The sequence below is a fragment of the Trichosurus vulpecula genome, chromosome 3 (assembly GCF_011100635.1).
Source record: "Trichosurus vulpecula isolate mTriVul1 chromosome 3, mTriVul1.pri, whole genome shotgun sequence".
NCBI classification, from domain to species: domain Eukaryota; kingdom Metazoa; phylum Chordata; class Mammalia; order Diprotodontia; family Phalangeridae; genus Trichosurus; species Trichosurus vulpecula.
In genome coordinates, this window is record NC_050575.1 from 399,463,113 (window position 1) to 399,487,436 (window position 24,324).

Below are 24,324 nucleotides of genomic sequence, written 5' to 3' on the forward strand. Positions count from 1 at the left end.
CAGAGAACAGTCCAGGCATGAGGGTCAGCCAGGGGCAAAGGTCAACAGAGTGTTGGGAAGAAGTGCAAACTGGATCATAGCTTCCATGAAGGTGCCCTAAGGCATAAGAAGATTGCAAGGAGAAGAAGGGGCCAGGTTACAAAGAGCTGCAGATACTAAACAGAATGTGATGTTTTATCCTAGAGGTACTAGGGAGCCACTGGACCTTTCTGGGTAGAGGATTACACAGTCACACCTACATTTTAGGAAAATTACTTTGGCAGCTGGATGAGTATAGATTGCAATGGGGAGACTTGAGAAAGAGGGACCAATTAGAAGACTTTGGCAGTAGTCCAGGTGAGAGGTCGTGAGGGCCTGAACTTAGGGTGATGGGTATGTGAGTGGAGAGGAGGGGAAATATGTGTGTATGTTTATATGTCTGTGTTATATATGTATGTATAATGCTTTGTATATACACGTAAGGTGTTGTAAAGGTAAAAATGGCAAGATTTGGCAACATAATAGATTTGTGGAGTGAAAGAGAGTGAGCAGTTGAATATGATACTGAGGCTGATGGCCCAGGTGACTAAGAAAGTGTTGGCACTCTTATCAGTAACAGGAAATAAGTTGGGAGTGTTTGGACACATTACATTTGAGAGGCCTATCAGGGCATTCAGTTTGAGATGTTCAAGAGGCAGCTTAAGGAGACTAAGGCTGGATGTATAGATATGGGAATCATTTGCCTAGAGAAGGAGCTAATGAGATCACCAAATGAGGTATCATATAGAGTGAAAAGAGAAGGGTCCCAGAATAGAGCTTTGGAGTGCACACATGGTCTGAAATAGAGATGAAGAACCAGCAGAGGAGACTGAGGTGAAGTTAAGTGATAGGATTCAGACTTGGGTCTTCCTGATTGCAGGTTGAGCATTAACCAATATATCACCTAGCTTACTCGTAACAGTTTATTTTTGCTGCCCTTGTATTACAGTATTTCTCAAACCTATAAGTGAGTGAAGTATTAGTGGCATCTTTGTCCAGTCTAAACTTCTATACACTTGTCAGCTGCTACTATATAAACAGTAAGATTAAAGTTTTTCTCTCTTAGGATCTTGTTCAGGTTTTAACATAGCACATCTCCTTTGAAGATATGATTGGTTATTGTACCAATGATTAGATTTTCCCTTTCTTTTATACTAAAGTATTATAATGATTAACAAACTCACAATTATATTATACTTTCTGGTTTTTAAAAACTATTTGCTCCTAATAACACAGTGAGGTTGATAGTGCAGTTATGTTCCCTTTTTAGAAATGAGGAGACTGACCCACTGAGGCAGTAATTTGCCTAAGACACAACTAATAAGTGTCAGTTGGGTCTCAGTTTATAGGATTGTAGATTTAGAGGTAGAAGGGGGGGTCTATGTGTGTGTATACACATACATACATTTGGGGTTTTCTTGGAAAAGTTACTGGAGTGGTTTGCCATTTCCTTCTCCAGTTCATTTTACAGACAAGGAAACTGAGGCAACTAAGGTTAAGTGGCTTGCTCAGGGCCCTACAGCTAATAAGTGTCTAAGGCCAGATTTGAACTCAGGAAGATGAGTCTTCCTGGTTCCAATCCCAGCACTATCCCCTGTGCCAACTAGCTGCCTGGGACCTTATGTATTTTACAGATGAGGAGATTGAGAGGTTCACTCTTTTAAAATGCTGTTGTTGTCTATCCTTTGTTTTCAAAGAGGACCAATGACATCAGGAAAATGATGTCTTGACTTGCAAGTTAAGGCAGGGCTATACAAAGTCATTCCTCAGGAGCCATCTGGGTCTAGTGGCAGTATAGATCAGGATGACTGGAGATGGCCCCAGGTGCAGTGGGAGACTTTGACCTTTTTAAGCTAAGGTCTTTCCCAGTTCTCAGTGTGAAATGTAGTTAGTGGAAGAACTCAGGTGAAATCTAGTGCTTTTCCTATTTAAGGCAGAGATTCCAACTGATCTTTCTGAAGAAATGAAGGGATCAAAGAACATTTGTTCTTGGCCTTTACAACTAACTTGAATAGTGCAAGCTTTACTTGTTGAACTTGAATTTTTAGTTCCCATGTTTTACAGAGCCATACAATTCAATATCTAACTTGATTACATTTTCTATAGTAAAGAAGAGGATTGTTTTATTTGGAGAATAGGAACAATTAATGTAAATTGGTTGTTAGAAGGAAAAAATAACCTACTCTTGTTTTACCAAGATCATTTTTCTTGATGTAGAAGACAAGAAAAACAGGTGTTTAGTTCAGCATTCTCTTAGTGACTTATTGACCTTGGAGATTGGAATTCTAGAATTGATTTAACGATTTGCTAGGTTATTTTCCTTTTTTGATATTTTTATGCTGTGATTTGGTCCTGGTTGGCAGATGAGAATCTTATGAATATATGAAATATGAAATAGTTCTTGTATATTGAATGTGATCTAGATTGTCACTCTCCTGTCATTGCATATTAGACTAGATTTCTTTGGAGGGAAGACTAAAATGAAAGTCATTTCGTGTTAGGGTGAATATAGCATAAAGGTCAACAGTCATTTCAAAGTGGCATGGGAGAAATGACAACTAATTTGCATGCATGCAGATTTCCTGTTTAGCCAGTTGGCAGTCATGACTTTCCTCTTGACTTTGTTCTCCTTCCAGTCCAAGTTCTTGGAATAGGTAAATCTCTTGCTCTCCCCAAACTTGACTCTGGACACTAGTTGACTTGGGAGCTTTCTGAGTATTAAAATTAAATGTAAGATTCTCTTGAACTTGGATAGAATAGCTGAAAACTTCTAGGAACAATGTCTTAAACTGCCTAGGTACTAGTGGCACTAGGGGTGCTCTCACGTCTCACGCTGGCTCCCCCCCCCCCCCCCCCCCCCCCCCCGGAAAAAAATTTTCTCAGGGACTATTAGAGCTACTTGGCCTCTCAGATGGCTGAAGTGAGATGGGAATCAACAACTCTTTTCCTTCTAGTGGAGTGGATTACTACCTGAGGTTCTTAACATCTTTCATGCCTCTGTCCAGACCCTGGCCACTTTCATCTGATTGACAAATGCAACCTTGACATCATGCTTAGGACCTGAAGCCAAACTTCGGTTTTTTGTTTGTTTTTTTTTTTTAAAGTGTGGTCTCTTCAGTTTGGAGGTGTGAGATTTTTGAGAGCAGGGACTATTCCACTTTTTCTCTTTGTATCCCCAAGTGCTTAGCTTAGTGCTTGGCACATAATAAATGCTTAAATGCTTTTTAATTCATTCAAACTACTATATTTGGACCAGCAGCTGAGCCTGACTTTTTGTGACCCCATTTGGGATTTTCTTGGCAGAGATACTGGGGTGGTTTGCCATTTCCTTCTCCACCTTATTTTGTAGATGAGGAAACTGAGGCAAATAGGGTTAAATGACTTGCCCAGGGTCACACAGCTAGTCAGTATCTGAGGCTGGATTTGATCTCAGATCTTCCTGGCTCCAGGCCCAGGACTGTATCCACTGTGAAACCTATTTGCTGCCCTTTTAGAAGTAGACAAGTTAAAAAAGTTAGGATAGGTTACAGGGTTGGGAAGATGTTTCATTTAGCCAAATTTAGAAAAATTATGATATTACTATTTAAACATGGCCCATGTGAAATGTTGCTGGTTTAAAGTTTCCTGTACCTTCAAGATTAGAGTAATTGTGCTATGCCTGTTGATTAAAATGATGTTAAGATTGTGTACTAATTAGCTTTTTTCCCTTTTGTCAGCAATGATCAAGTGATTTAAATACAGATTTCATCATTTATAAAGTTAATAGGACCTGCATCTCAGCAATTGGGTATTCATTGTAGATTGAGAATTGTTTGTGACTTGGATTTTTAAGCAAAGAAATGTATTCTTTTTCCTGTTCTGAATAAAGACATATTCATTGGTTTCTTCAGATTGTGAATCGACACGGCCCGGAGGCAGATAGGCATTTATTACGCTGCCTATTTTCTCATGTGGATTTCAGTGGCGATGGTAAAAGTAGCGGCAAAGATTTTCATCAGGTACTTTTTGCATATAATCATATAATCACACAGTTTTCAGTTTGGGCAGAAAACATTCAGTGGCAGTGACAAATAATTAAACCCTTTGAAGGTAATTGGGATTGGTAGGGAGTTTTAGTTCATGTAGCTCTAAGACAGTGGTGTTAGTGGCTAAAAAATAGGCAGTGATGCTATCTTGGGTACAGAACTTTTGACAGGCTTGGATCTAGTTCAGAGAAAGTATGTTCTCTTGGGGCTTTTCTCACCTGAAAGTGGAGTAGATGCCAACTGACTGTGTGGGATCATCCTAAGGGATGTAGGACACTCTTCCTCCCACCCCCAATCACAAGTTGGGAAGCAGTAACTCTTCTTGTCGAAGATAGAGGGATTGCCCTGCTAAGGGAAGGGGACACTACCTCCCTGAGGCCAGAGACCTTCCACCTCTTAATCACCTTTGGTGAAGAATCTAAAGTGTTGGAAATACCTTTTTCTTTAGTACAAGTATTACTGCATGGACATAGTGGTATTTGTACTGGTTGTAAACATTACATTTAAATAAGAGAAGTGTTTGCTCATCTGCTTAAGACTAGTATTGGTCATTGTATTTATTTAGCTATTTTTATAGTTTTGTTTTTCTAATCTAGAATATTTTTTAAAGTTGCTTTAAGTAATGAGAAAATATTGTAATAGATTTATATACCCTTTATTTTAAAAAATTATGAAAAGAGCAGGTGCTTGTTATATAGGCATTTGAATAATTTAAACAATTTGAATAGTTACTGATTGTTCTTTTTTTTAGACTCAGTTTCTGATTCAGGAGTGTGCATCACTGATTACAAAGCCAAATTTTATCTCAACGCTGTCCTATGCCATTGATAATCCATTGCACTATCAGAAGGTTTGTATTTCTTATAATTTTTATCCTATGAACTGGAATTAGGTTTTTCAGAAGAGCCATTTTGTCTTTCTCAGGTTGCTCTAGTTCAGGGGTAGGAAATCTGCAGCCTTGAGGCTACATGTGGTCTTCTAGGTCCTTGTGTGTGGCCTTTCAATTGAGTCCAAGTTTTACAGAACAAATCTTTTCATTAAGGGGATTTGTTCTGTGAAGTTTGGATTCAGTCAGAGGGCTGCACTTGAGCACCTAGAGGGCCATGTCATATGTGGCCTCGAGGCTGCAGGTTCCCCACCCCTGTATCTAGTTTATTATCTTGGTGGTAAAGATCTCAGTAAAGATTATAATGCATTAGCATTATGCTGTTTTTAAGCCCCAAGTGATACAGGATCTTAGAATTTTGATCTAAAAGATGACCCTTAAGAGTCATGTGGTCAACCCCTTAATCTTGTAGATTAGGAACATTTTATTCCTGGACAATGTGAGTGACATTCCTGAAGTCACACAAGTACTAAAAAGATCTGGGATTCAAACTCATTTTTCTTATTCTGCATTCAGTGCTTTTCCCCACAGCTTTCTTACTAGCTTCCGTTGTAAACTGTTGGCATTGTGACCATGCCCTTCTCTAGTGAAATGCAGGCAGCTTATGTGGTAAAATAGACTTCTACAAAATTAGGATCATGCCCTCTAGTCACTACCTACTGTAAAGAGAAGAGGAAACTTGACTGGCTTTAAAGAGTTTTGAATTTACTGCCAGAAGACCTGGGATCTAACACTTTTTTTAGTATGTGATCTTGGGCCATATTTACTACCTTCTTCATAGTTCTTTTGTGGAAGAAATGTGATTGAAAATTAAGGGTGATAGATACTAGGCCATAATTATGTTTTGCTGTGGACAGGCCCTTTATAGAATTGTTTTGCTTATCTCCACTGATATCCAGATCAAGGAATAGATAGAAGTTTTAGAAAACTTAAGTCATTCATGTGTTACAATTTTGTTCGTTTCAGAGTCTAAAGCCTTCACCCCACTTATTTGCCCAGCTGAGTAAAGTTCTCAAGTTAAGCAAGGTTCAAGAGGTAAGTGATTTTGGACTGTGAAGGTTGGGTAAATTGGAATTAGCACATCAAGGTTTTTACCTTAGTCCCATCTTCTTGTTTCAGGTCATTTTTGGTCTTGCTCTCTTGAATTCTTCCAGCTCAGATCTACGAGGTTTTGGTAAGTTCAGTAAGGTCTCCAAAATGCTTTAATGAAGTTAGAATTCCTACTCTTTTAAAGTTACATAGGCCCAGGTAATCAGTTGTTTTATTTTCTGTCTAACTTTGGTTGCCTATTGGATATTGAAATAATAAGTAGTCACCTAATTGTCACAGATACCTGGTGATAACTCTAGTTCTTAGCAGTGGCCCTTTGAAAGGAAGTCAGGTTGTAGAAAATGTGGGAAGATGATTTTGAAAACATATTTTCACATGTCCCTGCTGATTATTTGGAGCCGTGGTACTTTAAAATTTTTCTTCAAGTTCCATGGACCGCTTCTTATATTTGATTCTTGCATACTTGGGAAAGCCACAATCATGACATCTAACAACAGTTTGAATATTGTTTAATTGATTTTTTTTTTTATATCAGCCATTCCTAGATATCACTTACCCCCACCCTCCAGTAAACTCTCCTTTGTGATAGCTAACATCTGTATAATGCTCCCTATGTGTCAGGCACTGTGCTGAGTACTTCATAGTTATTATCTCTTTTGATCCCCACAACAACCCTGGGAGGTAGGTGCTGCTGTTGTCCCCATTTTACTTGTCCAGGGTCACACAGATAATAAGCCTCTAACTCAGTCTTCCTGACTCCAGGCCCAGCCCTCTACGCACTGTGCCCTCCAGTTGTCTCAAAAGAGAAATTGTTCAGCACGGCCAATCAGCACAGTGACCGTGTCTCATGATAACCTGCCTTTTCCTTTTTTCGTTTTAGTTTACAATATTTGTGTGCCTGTGTGTGTGTATGAGGGGAGGGGATGGGGACTGTTAAAAAAAAAAAAAAGTATTAGTGACTGGGACCAGACTTTCTGTGGGTGTTTTAACATAGCTTCATTTTAGAGAGCCCTTTAAAATTGAATTAGTTTTGTGCCAGGGTCAGGCTTGATCCTGGTCTGATTTCAGTGTTAGGATTGGGGGCGAGAAGAAAATAAAGGGTGGGATTTTGAGAGGCAGTAGAGAAGCACTGGGCTCCTAGAAGTTAGTTTTTCTTTTTTTAATAGCACAGAAATAATGACGTGTTGTTGGCTTCTTCTTTTAGCTGCCCAGTTTGTCAAACAGAAGCTTCCGGATCTTCTGCGCTCTTACATTGACGCAGACGTCAGTGGAAATCAAGAAGGTGGCTTCCAAGACATTGCCATAGAGGTCCTGCACCTTCTCCTCTCCCATCTCCTTTTTGGGCAGAAGGGAGCTTTTGGGGTTGGACAGGAACAGATTGACGCTTTTCTTAAGACACTGCGTAGAGGTAAGACCCTCCCTTCTGTTTGGTGGATTGTTACGAATGGCAGTCCTTAGGCACCTTCAGTTTATCTGATTAAAAATAATTTTATGTAGTAGGTGGGCCCTACAAAGGGAGACATTCACTCTTCTGCTCCTGTTAAATGACCTAAGAGCATTGCAGAGCATTTTGTGCTGGAAATTCTTGATGGTGTTGTTTCATCTTCTTTTTTTTAAATTCCATACTTTATTATTTAATAGTTCTGAGTTTTCAACATTGATTTCCACAAGATTTTGAGTTACAGATTTTCTCCCCATTTCTACCCCCCACACACTCCAAGATGGCATAAATTCTGATTGCCCCATTCCCTTCTGTCACCTCTCTCCCCCTCCCCCCATCCCTTTTCTCCTTACTTTCTTGTAGGGCAAGATAGATTTCTATGCCCCATTGCCTCTGTATCTTATTTCCCAGTTGCATGCAAAAACTGTCTTTTTTTTTTTGAGCATCTGCTTTTAAAACTTTGAGTTCCAAATTCTCTCCCCTCTTCCCTCCCCACTCACTCTCCCTAAGAAGGAAAGCAATTCAACATAGGCCGCACATGTATCATTGTACAAAACACTCCCATAAATAGTCATGTTATGAAAAGACTAACTATATTTCCCTCCATCCTATCCTGTCCCCCTTTATTCAGTTTTCTCCCTTGACCCTGTCCCTTTTCAAAAGTGTTTGCTTTTGATTACTTCTTCCCCCATCTGCCCTCCCTTCTATTGTCCCCCCTTTCTTATCACCTTCCCCCCTACTTTCATGTGGGGTAAGATACCCAATTGAGTGTGTCTGTTATTCCCTCCTCAATGATGAGAGCAAGATTCACTCATTTCCCCTCACCTGCCCCCTCTTCCCTTCCAATGAACTGCTTTTTCTTGCCATTTTTATGTGAGATAATTTACCCCATTCTATCTCTTTCTTTCTTCCTCTCTCAATATATTCCTCTCTCATCCCTTAATTTTATTTTTTTAGCTATCCCTTCATATTCAACTCACACTGTGCCCTCTGTCTACATGTGTATACGTGTGTGTGTGTGTGTGTGTGTGTGTATAAATGAATATATATATATTCCCTTCAACTACCCTAATACTGAGAAAGGTCTCTTGAATTACACACATCATCTTTCCATGTAGGAATGTAAGCAAAACAGTTCCCCTTTGGTAAGTCCCTTATGATTTCTCTTTCTTGTTTACCTTTTCATGCTTCTCTTGATTCTTGTGTTTGAAAATCACATTTTCCGTTCAGCTCTGGTCTTTTCACTGAGAAAGCTTGAAAGTCCTCTATTTTATTGAAAGTCCATATTTTTCCCCTGGAGCATGATACTCAGTTTTGCTGGGTAGGTGATTCTTGGTTTTAATCCTAACTCCTTTGACCTCTGGAATATCATATTCCAAGCCCTTCGATCCCTTAATGTAGAAGCTTCTAGATCTTGTGTTATCCTGATTGTGTTTCCACAATACTCAAATTGTTTCTTTCTAGCTGCTTGCAGTATTTTCTCCTTGACCTGGGAATTCTGGAATTTGTCTACAATATTCCTAAGAGTTTTCTTTTTGGGATCTTTTTCAAGAGGCAGTCAATGGATTCTTTCAATTTCTATTTTACCCTCTGGCTCTAGAATATCAGTACAATTTTCCTTGATAATTTCTTGAAAGATGATGTCTAGGCTCTTTTTTTGAACATGGCTTTCAGGTGGTCCAATAATTTTTAAATTATCTCTCCTGGATCTTTTTTCTAGGTCAGTGGTTTTTCCAGTGAGATATTTCACACTGTCTTCCATTTTTTCATTCCTTTGGTTCTGTTTTATAATATCTTGATTTCTTATAAAGTCACTGGCTTCCACTTGCTCCACTCTGATTTTTAAGGTAGCATTTTCTTCAGGGGTCTTTTGGAGCTCCTTTTGCGTTTGGCTAATTCTGCCTTTCAAAGCATTCTTCTCCTCATTGGCTTTTTGGAGCTCTTTTGCCATTTGAATTAGTCTATTTTTTAAGGTGTTGTTTTCTTCAGTATTTTTTGGGTCTCCTTTAGCAAGTCATTAACTTGTTTTTCATGGTTTTCTTGCATCACTCTCATTTCTCTTCCCAAGTTTTCCTCTACTTCTCTAACTTGCTTTTCCAAATCCTTTTTGAGCTCTTCCATGGCCTGAGACCAATTCATATTTTTCTTTGAGGCTTTTGATGTAGGTTCTTTGACTTTGTTGACTTCTTCTGGCTGTATGTTTTGGTCTTCTTTGTCACCAAAAAAAGATTCCAAAGTCTGAGTCTGAATCTGAGACCGTTTTTGCTGCCTGTTCATGTTCCCAGCCAACTACTTGATGCTTGAGGTTTTTGTCAGCATATGACTGCTTGTAGAGAGTACTTTGTCCCAAGCTTTAGGGGCTGTGCTGCTGTTTCAGAGCTACTTCTACACAGCAAACTCTGCCACATCAGTGCTCCTCCTCCCCCAAGAACCACCAACCTGGATTGTGACCCAGATCCAAGCAGGCTCTGCAGTCCTGCTCTGGTCTGCTGCTTAATTCCTCCCACAGGGTGGGCCTGGGGCCAGAAGCAACCTCAGCTGGAGCTCTGGAAGCAGCCCCAGAGCTGCACCACTTCCGCATCCCTGGGGCTAGGGCTGAGCTCGCACTCCTTTCACTCTGATGTAGCGGTTTTTCCACTAACCCTCTCTGTTGTCTTTGGCGCTTGTGGGTTGAGAAGTCTGGTAACTACCACAGTTCACTGATTCAGGGCGCTAGGGACTGTTCCTCCCTGCTCCTGGTCTGGTTGGTCCTGGCGCTGCCCGTGCTGGGCTGTGCTCTGCTCCCAGTTCCACACGATAGACCTTACCCAGCGACTATCCAGGCTTTCCTAGGCTGGAGCCCTGTTTCCCTCTGCTATTTCATGGGTTCTGCAGCTCTAGAATTTGTTCAGAGCCATTTTTTACAGGTGTTTGGAGGTACCTGGGGGAGAGCTTAAGCAAGTCCCTGCTTTCCAGCCGCCATCTTGGCTCCACCCCTGTTTTATATTCTTTACATAGCTTTTAATTCTTATTTGAGGGTCTTTTACTTGGAGAGAAAGTTAAATGATCTAATGAACCCTGTGTTGGAACTGGAATTCATATGGAATGTGGTTCTCCAGTTAAATCTTTAAGGATAAGAGCAGCAAAGGCCTTCGAATTAGGTTTAAGAAGACTGCTTGGTGATATGAACATTAGGAGCAGCTGCAGTTTTAAATCCAAATAAATCTGCCCTGGAAGCTGAATATGAATGCATTGAGAGGTTATCAGTTCTAAGGCTTTCCCCACATTTTGCTTTTCTCTTAGTAATTTAGGATAATCGAAACTGAAAGTAAGTTTTAAGTCTCAGAAATATGGTCCTGAAGGCCTGGAAAAGGGCCTGCTGATGGTGCATAGTTGTTGTCCTTGATGTTGGCCTTTCTTGATGTCTCCTGGGGCTTTTAGTCTGCATTTTGAATTGCATTATTTCATCTCCTCAATTAAAGGGAAGCAAATGGGGGCATTCATAGTTCTCTGCCAGCTCTCGAATTGGAAGTTGATTGGCAGTTCCCTTATGGGGAAAACCAAGTGATATCTTAGTTATTGGGAATGTTATCAAACTAGTACTGACTGGTCATTTTTAATCTAATTAATATGAAAGTTCTATTAAAAATTACTGTTAGGCCAGAGTACTACAAACCAAAGTTATTTTTCTTTCCCACACCACGCACTCTCTGAACTTTCATAGTCCTCTCAAGGACTATGCTCCTTCCATTAACCCAGACTTGCAACCTTAGGGTCATGAGCTCCTGACTCTCACCTCTACATGTGTAGTCCTGAATCTTGATATTTCTGTTTTTACAGCATTTCTCAGACATTCTTCTCTTTACTCAGATCTACCGCCTCAGTTTAGGTCATTACCACCTCTCATCTGGAGCATTGAAATAGTAACTGGTCTGCCATCCACCTACTCAACCACCAAAGTGATTTTCTTACAGCACGGCTTCCTATTACCTCTAGGATCAAATAGAAGCTCTTTTGTTTGGCATTTACAGCCTGGCCCTTTCTAGTCTTCTTAGAGTCACTGCTGTGTGTTCATCTTGCATGCTGCTCCATTTCCCATTTCGGTGCCAGGTGTCCCCATTCCTAATATGCTCTCCCTCCTCACCTTCGCCTCTTTTCCCTGGCTTCTTTTAAGACTCATATCTTCTTCAGGAAGCCTTTCTCAGGCCCCCCTAGCTGCTAGGGCCTTCTCTTCTTGAGGTTATTCTCCATATCCTCGATTTAACTTGTATTTACCTGTTGTCTCCCTCATTAGAACATATACTATATGAGGGGAGCGCCTGTTTTCCCTGACTTTGTACTTTTGATGCTAGTAGTTATGTCCCATCATCAAGAGTCATCTTTTCCAAAGGAAAGCCATGAGGAGTATATGTGTATGCTTAACGGGGTCCCTGGTATATAATAAATGCTTAATAAGTGCGTCATAACTGACTGACATGAAACATGGAAAGTAGGAAATGAGGTATTATAATGAGCTCAGTAACTCATCCCTAGGATTGATTGAGATAGGGCCTTGCTTTGACTATGAACCTGTAAATGACAGGAGCCAAGATTTTGTGGGAAGTGGAAAATGGCTTGCTTAATGTTTGATTAACGTAAGAATTGTCTGGTACTGTAGCTAGGTGCTACAGCTAAGTGCCAAAGTGGTTAGAGCACTGGGCCTGAAGTCAGGAAGACGCAACTTTGTGAGTTCAAATCTGACCTCAGATACTTACTAGCTGTGTGACCTTGGGCAAGTCACTTAATCCTGTTTGCCTTAGTTTCCTCATCTGTCAAATGAGCTGGAGAAGGAAATGGCCAACTACTCCAGTATCTTTGCCAAGAAAACCCCAAATGGGGTCACAGACTTTTATACGCAACTAAACATGACTGAGTAGCAACAAAGCAATTGTCTGAGGTAGCTAGATGGATCAATGAATAGAGTTCTGGTCTTGGAGTCAGAAAAATCTGAGTTGTACTCTAGCCGTAGGCACCTAGTTGTGTGATCCTGGTCAAACCCTAGCCACTGCTTGCCTCAATTTCCTCAGCTGTAAAAATGGGGATAATAATAGCACCTACCTCAAAGGTTGTTTTGAGGGTCAAATGAGATAATACTTGTAAAGTTCTTAGCACAGTGCTAGTCACATAGGTGTTATATAAATGCAAGCTGTTATTATTATTAGTTTTTAACCATCCCTTTTCTTGAACAGATTTTCCCCAGGAACGTTGTCCTGTGGTGCTTGCACCACTACTTTACTCTGAAAAACGGGACATTCTAATGGACAGGATCCTGCCTGATTCTGGAGGGATAGCTAAAACCATGATGGAGAGCTCTCTGGCAGACTTCATGCAAGAAGTAGGCTATGGCTTCTGTGCAAGGTTGGTAGTAATAGTATTACTGTTAAAAAAATTATCTACAAGTTCCAGTATGGATTTCTGAAATGTGTTCCTGCTATTATATAGTCTGCTACCTATTTCTTTACTTTGTGTTTTAAAAAAGCAAAAATAAACCACTGATGCCTTTTATAATTCTGAATGTATCCCTTTCTACTCCAGAGAGTCTGCCCTTCTAATATAGAATAAAAGAGGGGGAAAATAAGCCAAACTAACCAATCCATTGAACAAGTCAGACTTTATTTGTGTTATTTAATACCCATAGTGTAACTCCCATCTCTGCAAAGAAGGTGGGGAGGAGGTGCCTTCTGTCTCTTTTCTTTGATACCAAGCTTGGTTATCAGTTACCAGCGTTCAGTTGTAAATATTTTGTTGTTGTAGTTGCTGTTTGCATTGTTTTAATCTGTCCATTTTTTTTTCCATGCTTCTGCTTCTCCTTGTGTCAGTTCATATAGGTTTTCCTTTGCTTCTTTGTATTCATGAATCATTGCTTATAGCTAATAATAATAATGAATATAATAGATGACATTTATGTAGTGCCTACTATGTTCTAGGCATTTACTAAGTGCTTTACAGGTGTTTTCTCATTTGATCTTCACAACAATCCAGGTAGGGAGGTGATATTATTCTCCCCATTTTGCAAATGAGGCAGACAGACATTTCCCCGGGGGTTACACAACTAGTAAGTGTGGAGGCTGGATTTGAGGGTCTTTCTACTCCATCCTGGTGTTGTCTCCACCAGCCAGCAGCCCCCCACCGTAGTAATATTACATTACATTCATGTACATACCATAACTTGTTTAGTCCTTCCTGAGTCTATGCTATGCCAAAGGATTTTGGGCAGCCTGCAGGTTGTGTAGGGCCTAATCTATGGGCATTTACCCTTTTTTCCTTTTTTTTTTAAATGTCCATGACCTCCTTCATTCCATTGTATACCTAGCAGTAAAACCTTTGGATCAGAGGTTATGAAGATGTTAAACAGCTTCTTTGCATAATTTCAAATTGTTTTCTAGATGTCTACCAATAGTGCAGCAGTATCCCTCTCTACCCACAATAATTCCCAATGTTAATTGTTTCCATTTGTGGTTATAATTTTTCTCTCATGATTAGTTAAGTAGATTTTGTACTTCCAATCTAGCAATATTAAAATAATACAAAATGGGCCAAATTACCCAGGCTATGTAATATATGCAAACACTGTTCAAAACTTGTTAATCATACTTTACCATTTATTTGACTATTACAAAGTTAACTCACAATTTCCATGTTTAGATTATGCTCCTTCAGAGCAGGGACTGTCCTTTAACTTTCTTTGTATCTCCAGCACTCAGCATCATGCCTTGCACACAGTAGGCAAATAATGGATGTTTATTGACTGATTTTTAGTATAGCATCCTATTTTAAAGTTCATGTTTTTCTTTCAGTATTGAAGAATGTCGCAATATAATCATGCAGTTTGGTGTTCGAGAAGTCACAGCTGCTCAGGTTGCCAGGGTTTTGGGAATGATGGCTCGGACTCATTCAGGGTTGACAGATGGCATTCCTTTACAAGTGAGTATCAGAGACCAAATATTTTACCAAATGACTTGTAATAGTCTAGTTTCTTCATTATAATTAAATTCTTCTGTGATTGTGCTTGCCAGCCATTTTTTATATTTCTATTTGCTAATGAAAAGTTCTACTTTTTCAGTCTATCTCAGCTCCTGGCAGTGGAATATGGAGTGATGGGAAAGATAAAAGTGATGGAGCACAGGCCCATACCTGGAATGTTGAAGTCTTGATTGATGTTCTCAAAGAGTTGGTGAGTTTGTTGCCATTCTGCTTTTTAAGTGTCGTGTGAAGTAGATTCCAAAGGGAAGAAATAACTAGCTATATTCATGCCCAAGGCAAATTTTCCCTGTCACATTTCCTTTACTACATTCCTCTAGCAAATGAAATAGAAAAAAGTTAGATGATAGAACAGGTAGGACTGTAAATAATGGAATAAGTTTGTGGAAAGGTGATCAAGATAGCTGGGTAGCAGCGACTATTCGTTCTATATTATGGACCTTTGCCGACTAATTTTTTGTGCACTAGAAAATAGTGCCTGGAAAAGAGTATGAGGAAGAAACAGAAGGAATCACCCAGTGAAGCCTTCAAAGGGATTCATTCTCTGAAGAAAGATTGAAGTTTTGAGGGTAGGGATGCTGAAATTAAAAGAAGGTCCTAGTTTGCCAGTATAATTGAGGGTGTGAATGGGGTTTTCTCAAGGATAATATCGAAAGTTATAAACATTAGGTTAGTCACAGACTATTATTACTATATCTTGAAAAGTCACACTATTCTGGAATGTTAAAATCCTGTGTAGGACCTAAACTAAATGGCATTTTAAGTATAATTGAAAGAAAGTATTGAAATATAGGAAGTTTTTGGAGTCCTTGGTACCAAAAAGTCATGGTGATGGTTTTAGGTTGCATCTTAATTTAGATTTATATTAGTTTCTTATCTCTGTCCCTTTTGCCTCCATTATGGCATAAACCTGTTGGCCAGCTTTTAAACTTAGTTCTTAAAATTATTGAACAAACCTTTCATTTTCGTCTTGTTAGCTCTGTAGTAGCAATTTTCTTGTAAATTGAGATGAAAAATAGAGATCTGGGAAAAGGTCAATTTCACATGAAGAGTTTGTACTTAAATTATTGCTTTATAAAAGGGATTAGTTATTACTCAGATTAAATCAGAGCCTTAAAATTCTATTTGATGATTTGAACATCATTTAATTCAGTATAATACATATACTTACTTAAATGCTTGCCTTTGGTTAGAAGGCTTATGTAGTAGAGCTTATACAGAATATTGAGTAGGTCTTCAGCACCATCATTTTGACCATTGGGCTGTTTTTGAGATTATGTATCTTTCTGCTCAGGGGAAAGGTGGTAGAATTTTGAAACAGAAAATGGAGGACTCAAAGCATGTGAATGGGTACTGTGAATTGGAGAGTCACAGCTTTCCTATAGCTTGTTCCAGTAATTTAAAAAATATCTCCTACTAAAGTTGAGGGCTCCCTCTTTTAGCCTGTCTTTAGATTGAATTCACTTGGTCTGGTAATATTGTTTTAATGTTGCTACTATAAGAAGAAAAACCTACAAACTTCCTCCAACTCCAATTTTAGATGGTAGCAAGTTGTGCTGTCGGTTTGTTTATATCTTTCCCTCCTGGTTTTAGAATCCAAGTCTGAATTTCAAGGAAGTAACTTACGAATTGGACCATCCTGGATTTCAAATTCGTGACAGCAAAGGACTTCAGAATGTGGTATATGGCATTCAGAGAGGTCTAGGCCTGGAAGTCTTCCCAGTGGACCTTATTTATAGGCCTTGGAAACATGCAGAAGGCCAGGTAAGCCTATATTACCTAATTTTTATGAGAAGACGGTAATGACAGTATTTAACTTATGGATAAAGTATTATGTTACCTATATTACTTGATTCTTGTTGTAAACTAGAAATAAACTTTCTTTAAAAGAATGTGATAGCACTTCTGTATAGCTTCAGTTTAAAAATAAGGCATGCTCAATCTAAATACAACCATCCAGCTGTTTGCACAAAAATACCAGCAGCAAATCACCACAATGCTTTCCTTTGAATTTAAAGTTCAGTGATTTGTAGGAATGTGAAGAGTATCTGGAGAGACTCACGTTTTTCCATTTTCTTGTACAACAGAGCATGGGATTGTGGTGCTGCATTTGTGTAAAAGATATCTTAAATTTGGAAGAGTTCAATCAGCAAGTCCTAGGTGAGGTACATTAAAGTTTGTATTTTTCTTGTTTTAGCTCTCCTTCATTCAGCATTCACTGATAAATCCAGAGATCTTCTGTTTTGCTGACTATCCCTGTCACACAGTTGCCACTGATATCCTCAAAGCGCCACCAGAGGATGACAATCGAGAAATTGCCACATGGTAAATCTTATCCCTTATTTTCCTACAGTGGGAATTGGATCTCTCTCTCTTTTTAAAAGGTTTTAAAACTTTGATCACCGTTCATTTTATAAAATAGAGAAACTACCTTCCTTTTTCTCTCTTTGATGCAGTTTGTTATTCACTGATACCTGTTTAAAGCTGGTTTTTGGTTAGAGTCTCCTCAGCTTATGTATGTAGTGTCCTGCTGTCTCCAAATTTTCCTATAAAGTTAAAAACTATTGAGGGCCACGTAAATAAAAGGCAACATATTAAGCTACAATTATTTTGGAAACATAGCAACATTTTTTTTTTAAAGAATTTCTAGGTTTTAATCACTTGGGGATAGGAACACCATCTCCCCACCCTCACTCTCCAGGAAAGATAATTTCACTGTTTCTTTGTGGAATATTTTTGGCTTCTAGCTTGAAGAAATGGATGAATATTGCAGCTTTTTTTTCCCCATAAAATTATTAATTTTAAATTTGAGAGCACAGTTTCTTGAAATCCTTTTTCCCATTTTCAGCAGAGATACTTTGCAAAGTTGGAACAAGTCATTTTTTACAGAAGAAAAAAGGTTTCACAGAATTGTATTTCCATCTTGAAGTTGTTAGAATGCTGACCCTGAAGACTTAATCTCTGTTATGGGTATAAACAGGTGTCACTCCTCTTGGCAGTTAAACCTGTGAGATAATGCAGTTTAACCAAAAGATTGCTCACCTTTGATTTAAAGTTTGCTTTGATCAGCCTGTTTCTTGGATTTATGCCTACCACCCTGGTTGATTTTAAATGTGAGAATGCCATATGGATTTTAATAGGTACTTTCTGTATACACTCATCATAAATAATTGAGACTTTGTAATCATATGCTTTAGATTAGGTTTACAAGCCATATAGAAGCTTATATTTTTGATTAAATGGGTCCAATTCAATGCTCATACATAATTCACAAATATTATTACCTACAATTTGAAGTATTTTCTCAATTATGGGGTTTACTAAGTGGTCCTAGAACTTTCTTTGTACCTTCAAAATTATATTTCCTGGTATTATTTCCCATGTTTTCTCTGCTCCCTGCTCCTACCCAACACATTAACACTTCACATTACCACTGTGTATTGTGTTTTGACCTTTTGCTTTAGTTTCTTAGAGTTATATATTTAAACAGTGTACTCCAAAATGTTTATAGCCAGAAGCACAGGTTTATTGAACTGCAAGGAGGCTAATGTTTTTATATTAATTCAGTGTTATATGAAATGTTAAAAAATGTTATCTTTCAAAGAAAATTAGAATGGATTCTGGGATAAAAACTGTGTGGGCTTGTTTGTTTGTAAACTCAGATCTCCAGAAGTGAAAGTACAAACTTGATTTTCTTATGCAGCAATAAATTTAAGATTTTTAAAGGGCATTACTCTAGCCATGCCCTTCTTGTTATAGAATAGAATATGAGACTTTGCTGTGATGAAGAGATTTGCTCTCCAAATAGTGTTTAAAAAAGAATGCTATTCCTGCTTATTAGAAAAACCTTTTTATATATGTAAGATCATTCTTAAAACTCTTAACATCTGCGAACTAAAAATAATCATTAATTATCTTAGCTATGTAAAACATTTTCTAAAACTATCATTAATATTATTGTCGGTATTTAGTGTATGTACATGTTAGTATAGGTACTTAAAAAAATTTACAGTTACTTCCCGGTGATGAGAAGCAGCATGACATAAAGAGAGTGTTGAACTTAGGGAAAAGAAGCTCTAGGTTCAAATCTGGCCTTTGCTGTGTGAACTAGGCAAACCACTTAAACTGAGAAAAACTAAGTCTCAGTTACCTCTTCAGTGAGAGAGAGAGAGAGAGAGAGAGAGAGAGAGAGACAGCGCGCGTGAGAGAGAGAGAGAGACAGCGCGCGTGTGCATGTGTGTGTGTGTTCCAAATCAAGACACTCTCAAGTTCCTTCCGATTCTAAATCTTTGGTCCTATAATTCTATCATGACTTGTCCTTTATTATCAGTAACTAAAGTCAAGTAAAACAAATGACCACAATCATGTATTCAAGAAGTGCATGCTATGTGCCTGAGCCCTGTGCTAGGTGTTATGCACATAGACATAAAATGAAACATTCCCTCCATGTGAGTGTCTTACATTGTAATGGGGGAGACAAGTGCAACAATATGTATGCAGAATAAATAGTAAGAGAAAAATACAAATAAACTCAAAGTAGTTAAGTATAAGGTAGTTTGGAAGGGTGAGCATGGGGAAAAGAGTGACTTTGAGGTAGAGATGTGAGCATGGGGGCAGTCAGGGCAAATGCAGATGAAGATAGCAAGTGGAATATTGTGTGTGAAAGGCCTGTTTGGCTAAATTGCAGTTTGTGAGTGGAAATGATGTTGATAGCTTGGGGCTAGGTTGTGTCAGGTTTTAATAACTGAACAGAGGACTTGATTTTTTTTCTAGAGGCCATGGGCAGCCACTAGAGTTGGTTAAACAGGATTTGCGTGGTCAGATTTGCACTTAAAGTCACATTGTTAGCAGTATGTAGGGTGGACTGAAGTGGGAAGAGACTCGAGGCACTGACACTAATTGGGAAGCTGTTGAAAGAATGTAGGTGAGCAATGAGGACAGGCTGAACCAAGATGGTAACTCTAGGAGTGGAGAGAAGGGTTTGTATTTGAGAAAGATTTTTGAAGGTAGACATGGCAAGATAATGGGGCAACAGAGACAGAGGCTTTGAATAATGTCAAAGTTAGAAACCTGGAAGATGGGAAGGATGTTGGTAACTTTGGCTGAAATAGGAAAACCTAGAAGAAGGAAGGAATTTGCAGGAAAGGTGTTGAATTTGGGATGTTTTGGGGATGTCCAGTTTGAAATGCCTCCTAGGCAATTTCTGAAGAGATACTGAAACTCAGGAGAAATGCCCGGCTCATAGAGATCTGGGCATCATTGGTATAGTGATCATCATGCCCTCTTTCAGTGGTGAACTGTTAGCATAGGTTTAACCAAAAGAGTTACTTAAGAAATAAGGGATTTTGGTTTCTTGTTGAATGTAAAAACTTTAAGGAGAGTAATATCTTTATGCCATAGAATCTTGATCTGAGCAGCTGAGAAATGGTGGTTTTAATTTGTAAAACCAATTTATTATATGTGAATTCTCATATGCCATCTAACTTCTATTTTGTTTAGGAAGAGCCTGGACTTGATTGAATCTCTCTTGAGACTGGCAGAGGTGGGGCAGTATGAGCAGGTCAAACAGCTCTTCAGCTTTCCCATCAAGCACTGTCCAGATATGTTGGTATTGGCCTTACTGCAGATCAACACTTCTTGGCATACACTGCGCCATGAACTCATCTCCACCCTGATGCCAATTTTCCTTGGAAATCATCCCAACTCTGCCATTATTTTGCACTATGCCTGGCATGGGCAGGTAAGAATTCACCACTTTGCCAGTCTATTTCGCTTAATTACTTTTTCTTCCGGAAAAATTCTCCTTATCTTTTAAGTGGATTCTCCATCCATGTCCTGAAACTTTGTGGTACTAAATGATTTAGGAAGACCTGGGTTCAAGACATGGACTTCCAGCTCTGTGATCCTGGGCAGGTGGGCCTCTCTTTGCCTCATTTTTTGTCACCTGAGGTCTCTACCAGCTCTAGATCTGATGTTATTTCTCTGATGATAGACTGCTTTTTGATATGTTTAATAGGCAGAACATTTTCTTCAATATTTTCTTCTGACTCTTCCTTAATAATCCATGTTTCTGGTATTTGTACTTGCTTCCAAAAAGCTTGTACCTCTTTCTACAACTTGTACCAACTTCCTTGTGCTGGCTCATTGCCAACTAAGACCCCACCCACAGTTCTAAAACATGTGTTGGGATTCTACCTGTTACCCCTGCGTGCACATTGTTAATCTTTGAGCCCATTTCTCAAAACAAGATTGTGTAGAGTATGGAAATTATATATACTTTATCATTTTTTCATAGTAATTACATAAAAAAGGAATGATTCTCAGAGTAGCCAGGAAATCTAGATTATTATTAATCCAAGTCTCTTAAGCTATTTTTTGTATGACATTTCTACTTTGAGACACTGAAGATTGTCTTTATAAAGATAATTTGTTTTCCAGGAGTGCAATTTAGTTTCGTTTAGCTTAATAAATAACTACTATTTCAAGGCACTTATTTATAGTTACGTAAACTTTAGTTTGCTTAATGCTTTATAATCGGTGATACTTCATGAATAAGAATAAGAAGTACAGCACATCTTTTTTTCTTTGAAAGTTGTTTGTTTTTACAATATTGTCATTGTATAAATTTTTTTCCTCTTGTTCTGCTCACTTCAGGCTGCTGTGCCGTTCACCGTCACTTATAGTGCAATAGTATTCTATCATACTTGTGTGCCATAATTTTTTCATCTGTTTTTCTTGATTCACAGGCTCTCCTTAGTTTCCAGTTCTTTGCCACCACCAAAAAAAAAAAACCTGCCATATATATTTTTGTACATAATGGTTGTTTTCCTTTTGTCTCTTTGAGGTACAGCTCTAGTAGTAGGGTAGCTGGGGCAAAAGGTATATGCCATTTAATAACTATGGGCATAGTTTCAAATTGCTTTCCAGAATGAATGGACCAGCTCCATTCAGAATGCAATAACATGCCTGCTTTCCCACAGCCCCTCCAGAATGTGTTGTTTTCCTTTTTTGTCAACTTTGTCAATCTGATAGGGGTGAGGTAGGACCTCCTCAGTGGTTTTAACTTGCATTTCTTCTCCAGGTGATTTAAAGAATTTTTGTACATGGCTTTTAATGTTTTGGATTTCTTCCTCCGAAAACTGCTAATTTATAACCTCTGACCATTTATTGGAGAATGGCTTTTATTCTTAAACATCTGAATCACTTCCCTGTTATCTTAGAAATGAGACCTTTATCAGAGAAAAAAAACCATCTTTACAAATGGAGTATTATCTTCTAGGCCAGTTTAGACAGGTTAACAAAGTTTCACTATAAATAATTAAGGTATTTTTATAATTTAAGCGCCAACAATTTAAAACAGTATTAAGAAATAATATAGGTGCTATGATTGTGTACTTGAGCCAGCTTTGATCAGCCTTTAATTTTTTTAAGATTGAAAAAATTTTAGGTTGTATTTTTCTGGTCATTGAGAAATAGAGGTTTATATTATCCTGAGATTTGTGGTAATTGAGTGAATTTACCACAAGTCCCAGAGTGTTCTGTGCCTTAAAATTGTTTGTTTTACTATTATAGTAGGCTTCCTTTTAGTTGAATTGAAACTTCTAAGCAGATAATTAGTTAAGATGATAGAATTTGTTGTCTTAACTAGGTTTGAGCCAGTTTCTCATGATTCTGATGAGTTTCTGTTTTTTGTCAGAATGTTCACATATTCTGAACTCTTTATTGGGCTGAATTGCCATGGCTCATGCTTTTAACATGTCGATGCTCTCTGGTAAAAATTCAAATGGAGCTGTGAGATAGTTGTTGATAAAATGGCCTTGCTCCTGTGCCTCTTCACCTCCTTTAGGGACAGTCTCCCTCAATTCGCCAGCTTATCATGCACGCCATGGCAGAATGGTATATGCGAGGGGAGCAGTATGACCAGGCCAAATTGTCACGGATTCTTGATGTGGCCCAGGACTTGAAGGTGAGTTGGGGGCAATACTTTGTCATTGCTTTTTTTCGGTTTATTATTCACCTTTATTATTCATCTACAAACAGTGTGTCCAGGTAATTGAAAACATAGCATGCTTTGACCATATCAGGATTTAGATTTTTTTTTCCTTGTTAGGTCAGCCAGCTTGTTAATTTTGCTCAGCAGGTACTACACACTTAGTTTTAGCAAACCGTCCTTAATTGTTATCAGGTGATGGTAGCAGTGTGCCTCTAGGAGGTCTAAAGTTTTTTGTAACCATTCATTGTATTATATAGCTTCTGTGTGGTCTTTAAGCCATCCGAAGGTTTCCAATTTTTGGCTATTATTATGATGTTTTTGTTACTGTTTCTTTGAGGTATCTGTCGCCTTTCTATGGACTTTAATTTATTTGGGATGCAACTTTTGGTAGCATAGCTGGTCTGATAGGACCAACAGGGCCTTCTGAAAGGTAGTTATATTTGTTGAATCATGATTGCTCTCTGGGTGTGCTTTATACTTCTGATGTTTTAGTTGAGCTTTTGTCAGAGGAAGCTTGTGCAGAGATGTGTTTTAGATGGGATATAGATTATGGCTGCAATTTATCATTTGAATAAAAAGTCATTGTCTTATTACTCTGCTATCACTTAGCTGCAGGTTTTCAGGTATTTTGGAAAGCACAAGGTCAAGTTTAGTTGGAAGGTAGTGTCATGCTTTCACATTTAGAACAAAAGTTCTTATTGTAAGCAAGACATAATGCTATACCACTAAATAGTACCAAACTATTTTTGTTGTTGCCAAGAAAATAGTAGCAGCATGCTTTAGACTTGTTTGTGAACATGAGAGGGATTAGAAAGAATAAGACAGAGAGGGAAAGTTATTGATCTTTTGACTAGTAGTCTCTAATTTTTTTTCTTTAGGCCTTGTCAATGCTGCTAAATGGTACTCCATTTGCCTTTGTTATTGACCTTGCTGCACTTGCCTCTCGTCGGGAATACCTCAAACTTGACAAATGGCTCACAGATAAAATTCGGGAGCATGGGGTAAAGCAGGATTTTTCCTTTCATTTCTGAATTTTAATTCTGGTGATGAAAAATTGCTAAAGAAGTGATCTAGTTATGTAGCATTGAAGACGTGGAAAATGTTTTTGGTCTGATAGTTCGGTTCCCCATCCCTTGTCCCCCTAAAAAAACCTATTGAATTGTAGTAGTTTAGTGCATTATCTTTTTGTCTAATAACAATTGAGATGAAATTCAAATAGACTGAGACTTTCTCTTCCTCAGGAGCCCTTCATCCAGGCGTGTATGACTTTCTTAAAGAGACGGTGCCCTTCCATCTTGGGTGGCCTTGCCCCAGAGAAAGATCAGCCGAAAAGTGCTCAACTTCCTCCGGAAACACTGGCAACGATGTTGGCTTGTCTCCAAGCTTGTGCAGGGTAAGGGTGTCTGGAAAATGTATTTAAAATGTGGAGAGGTAACAGGTTGTAGCGGTGGTTGTTATCAGTCAATCCTGAGTACATTCCTTCCCTCCAGGTGTGGACCTATTAAACCATTTCTTGGAACATAGACTAAAAATGAGCAATTCAGCAAAGTAGATGAACACATTGACGGTATCTGAATGTAGCCAATAGTATTCTACATCTACTCCTCTCTGTGCCTAACCATGCTTATAATAAATATTTAGCATTGTTTTTTTTTCCTTTTTTACAGTGTGGTAATAGCCAGTTAGTCCATGTACAGTGTTTTGTATAGACATTGCCCAATTTTTCACATTTTGTTTTTAGATATTTTTTGTTACAAAATGTTTTGCTATGAATATTTTGGTGTACGTGGAAACTCTTGGTCTTTGATTTCCGTGGTCTGTGCTCTGGGTCGAATGTCTTTGGATCAGTCAGGACAGGATAGCCATATTATATAGAATCATTGCACTACCTCATAGCTTCACCAGCAGTGTG

At 38.5% G+C, this 24,324-nt stretch overlaps 1 protein-coding gene across 8 annotated transcripts in view; it reads left to right on the plus strand.

The window, feature by feature from the left end:
• CNOT1 (CCR4-NOT transcription complex subunit 1) overlaps positions 1-24,324 on the plus strand; it is a 96,853-nt gene that overhangs the window by 26,020 nt on the left and 46,509 nt on the right. For all 8 annotated transcript variants that reach the window (XM_036751934.1, XM_036751929.1, XM_036751932.1 and 5 more), the window contains exons 3-16: positions 3,909-4,016; positions 4,795-4,893; positions 5,896-5,964; positions 6,049-6,103; positions 7,184-7,387; positions 12,628-12,796; positions 14,236-14,362; positions 14,502-14,612; positions 16,013-16,183; positions 16,617-16,744; positions 19,919-20,159; positions 22,266-22,385; positions 23,291-23,413; positions 23,654-23,805. In XM_036751934.1, coding sequence (XP_036607829.1) covers positions 3,909-4,016; positions 4,795-4,893; positions 5,896-5,964; positions 6,049-6,103; positions 7,184-7,387; positions 12,628-12,796; positions 14,236-14,362; positions 14,502-14,612; positions 16,013-16,183; positions 16,617-16,744; positions 19,919-20,159; positions 22,266-22,385; positions 23,291-23,413; positions 23,654-23,805 — 1,877 coding nt within the window. The remainder of the gene's footprint in view (positions 1-3,908; positions 4,017-4,794; positions 4,894-5,895; positions 5,965-6,048; positions 6,104-7,183; positions 7,388-12,627; positions 12,797-14,235; positions 14,363-14,501; positions 14,613-16,012; positions 16,184-16,616; positions 16,745-19,918; positions 20,160-22,265; positions 22,386-23,290; positions 23,414-23,653; positions 23,806-24,324) is intronic.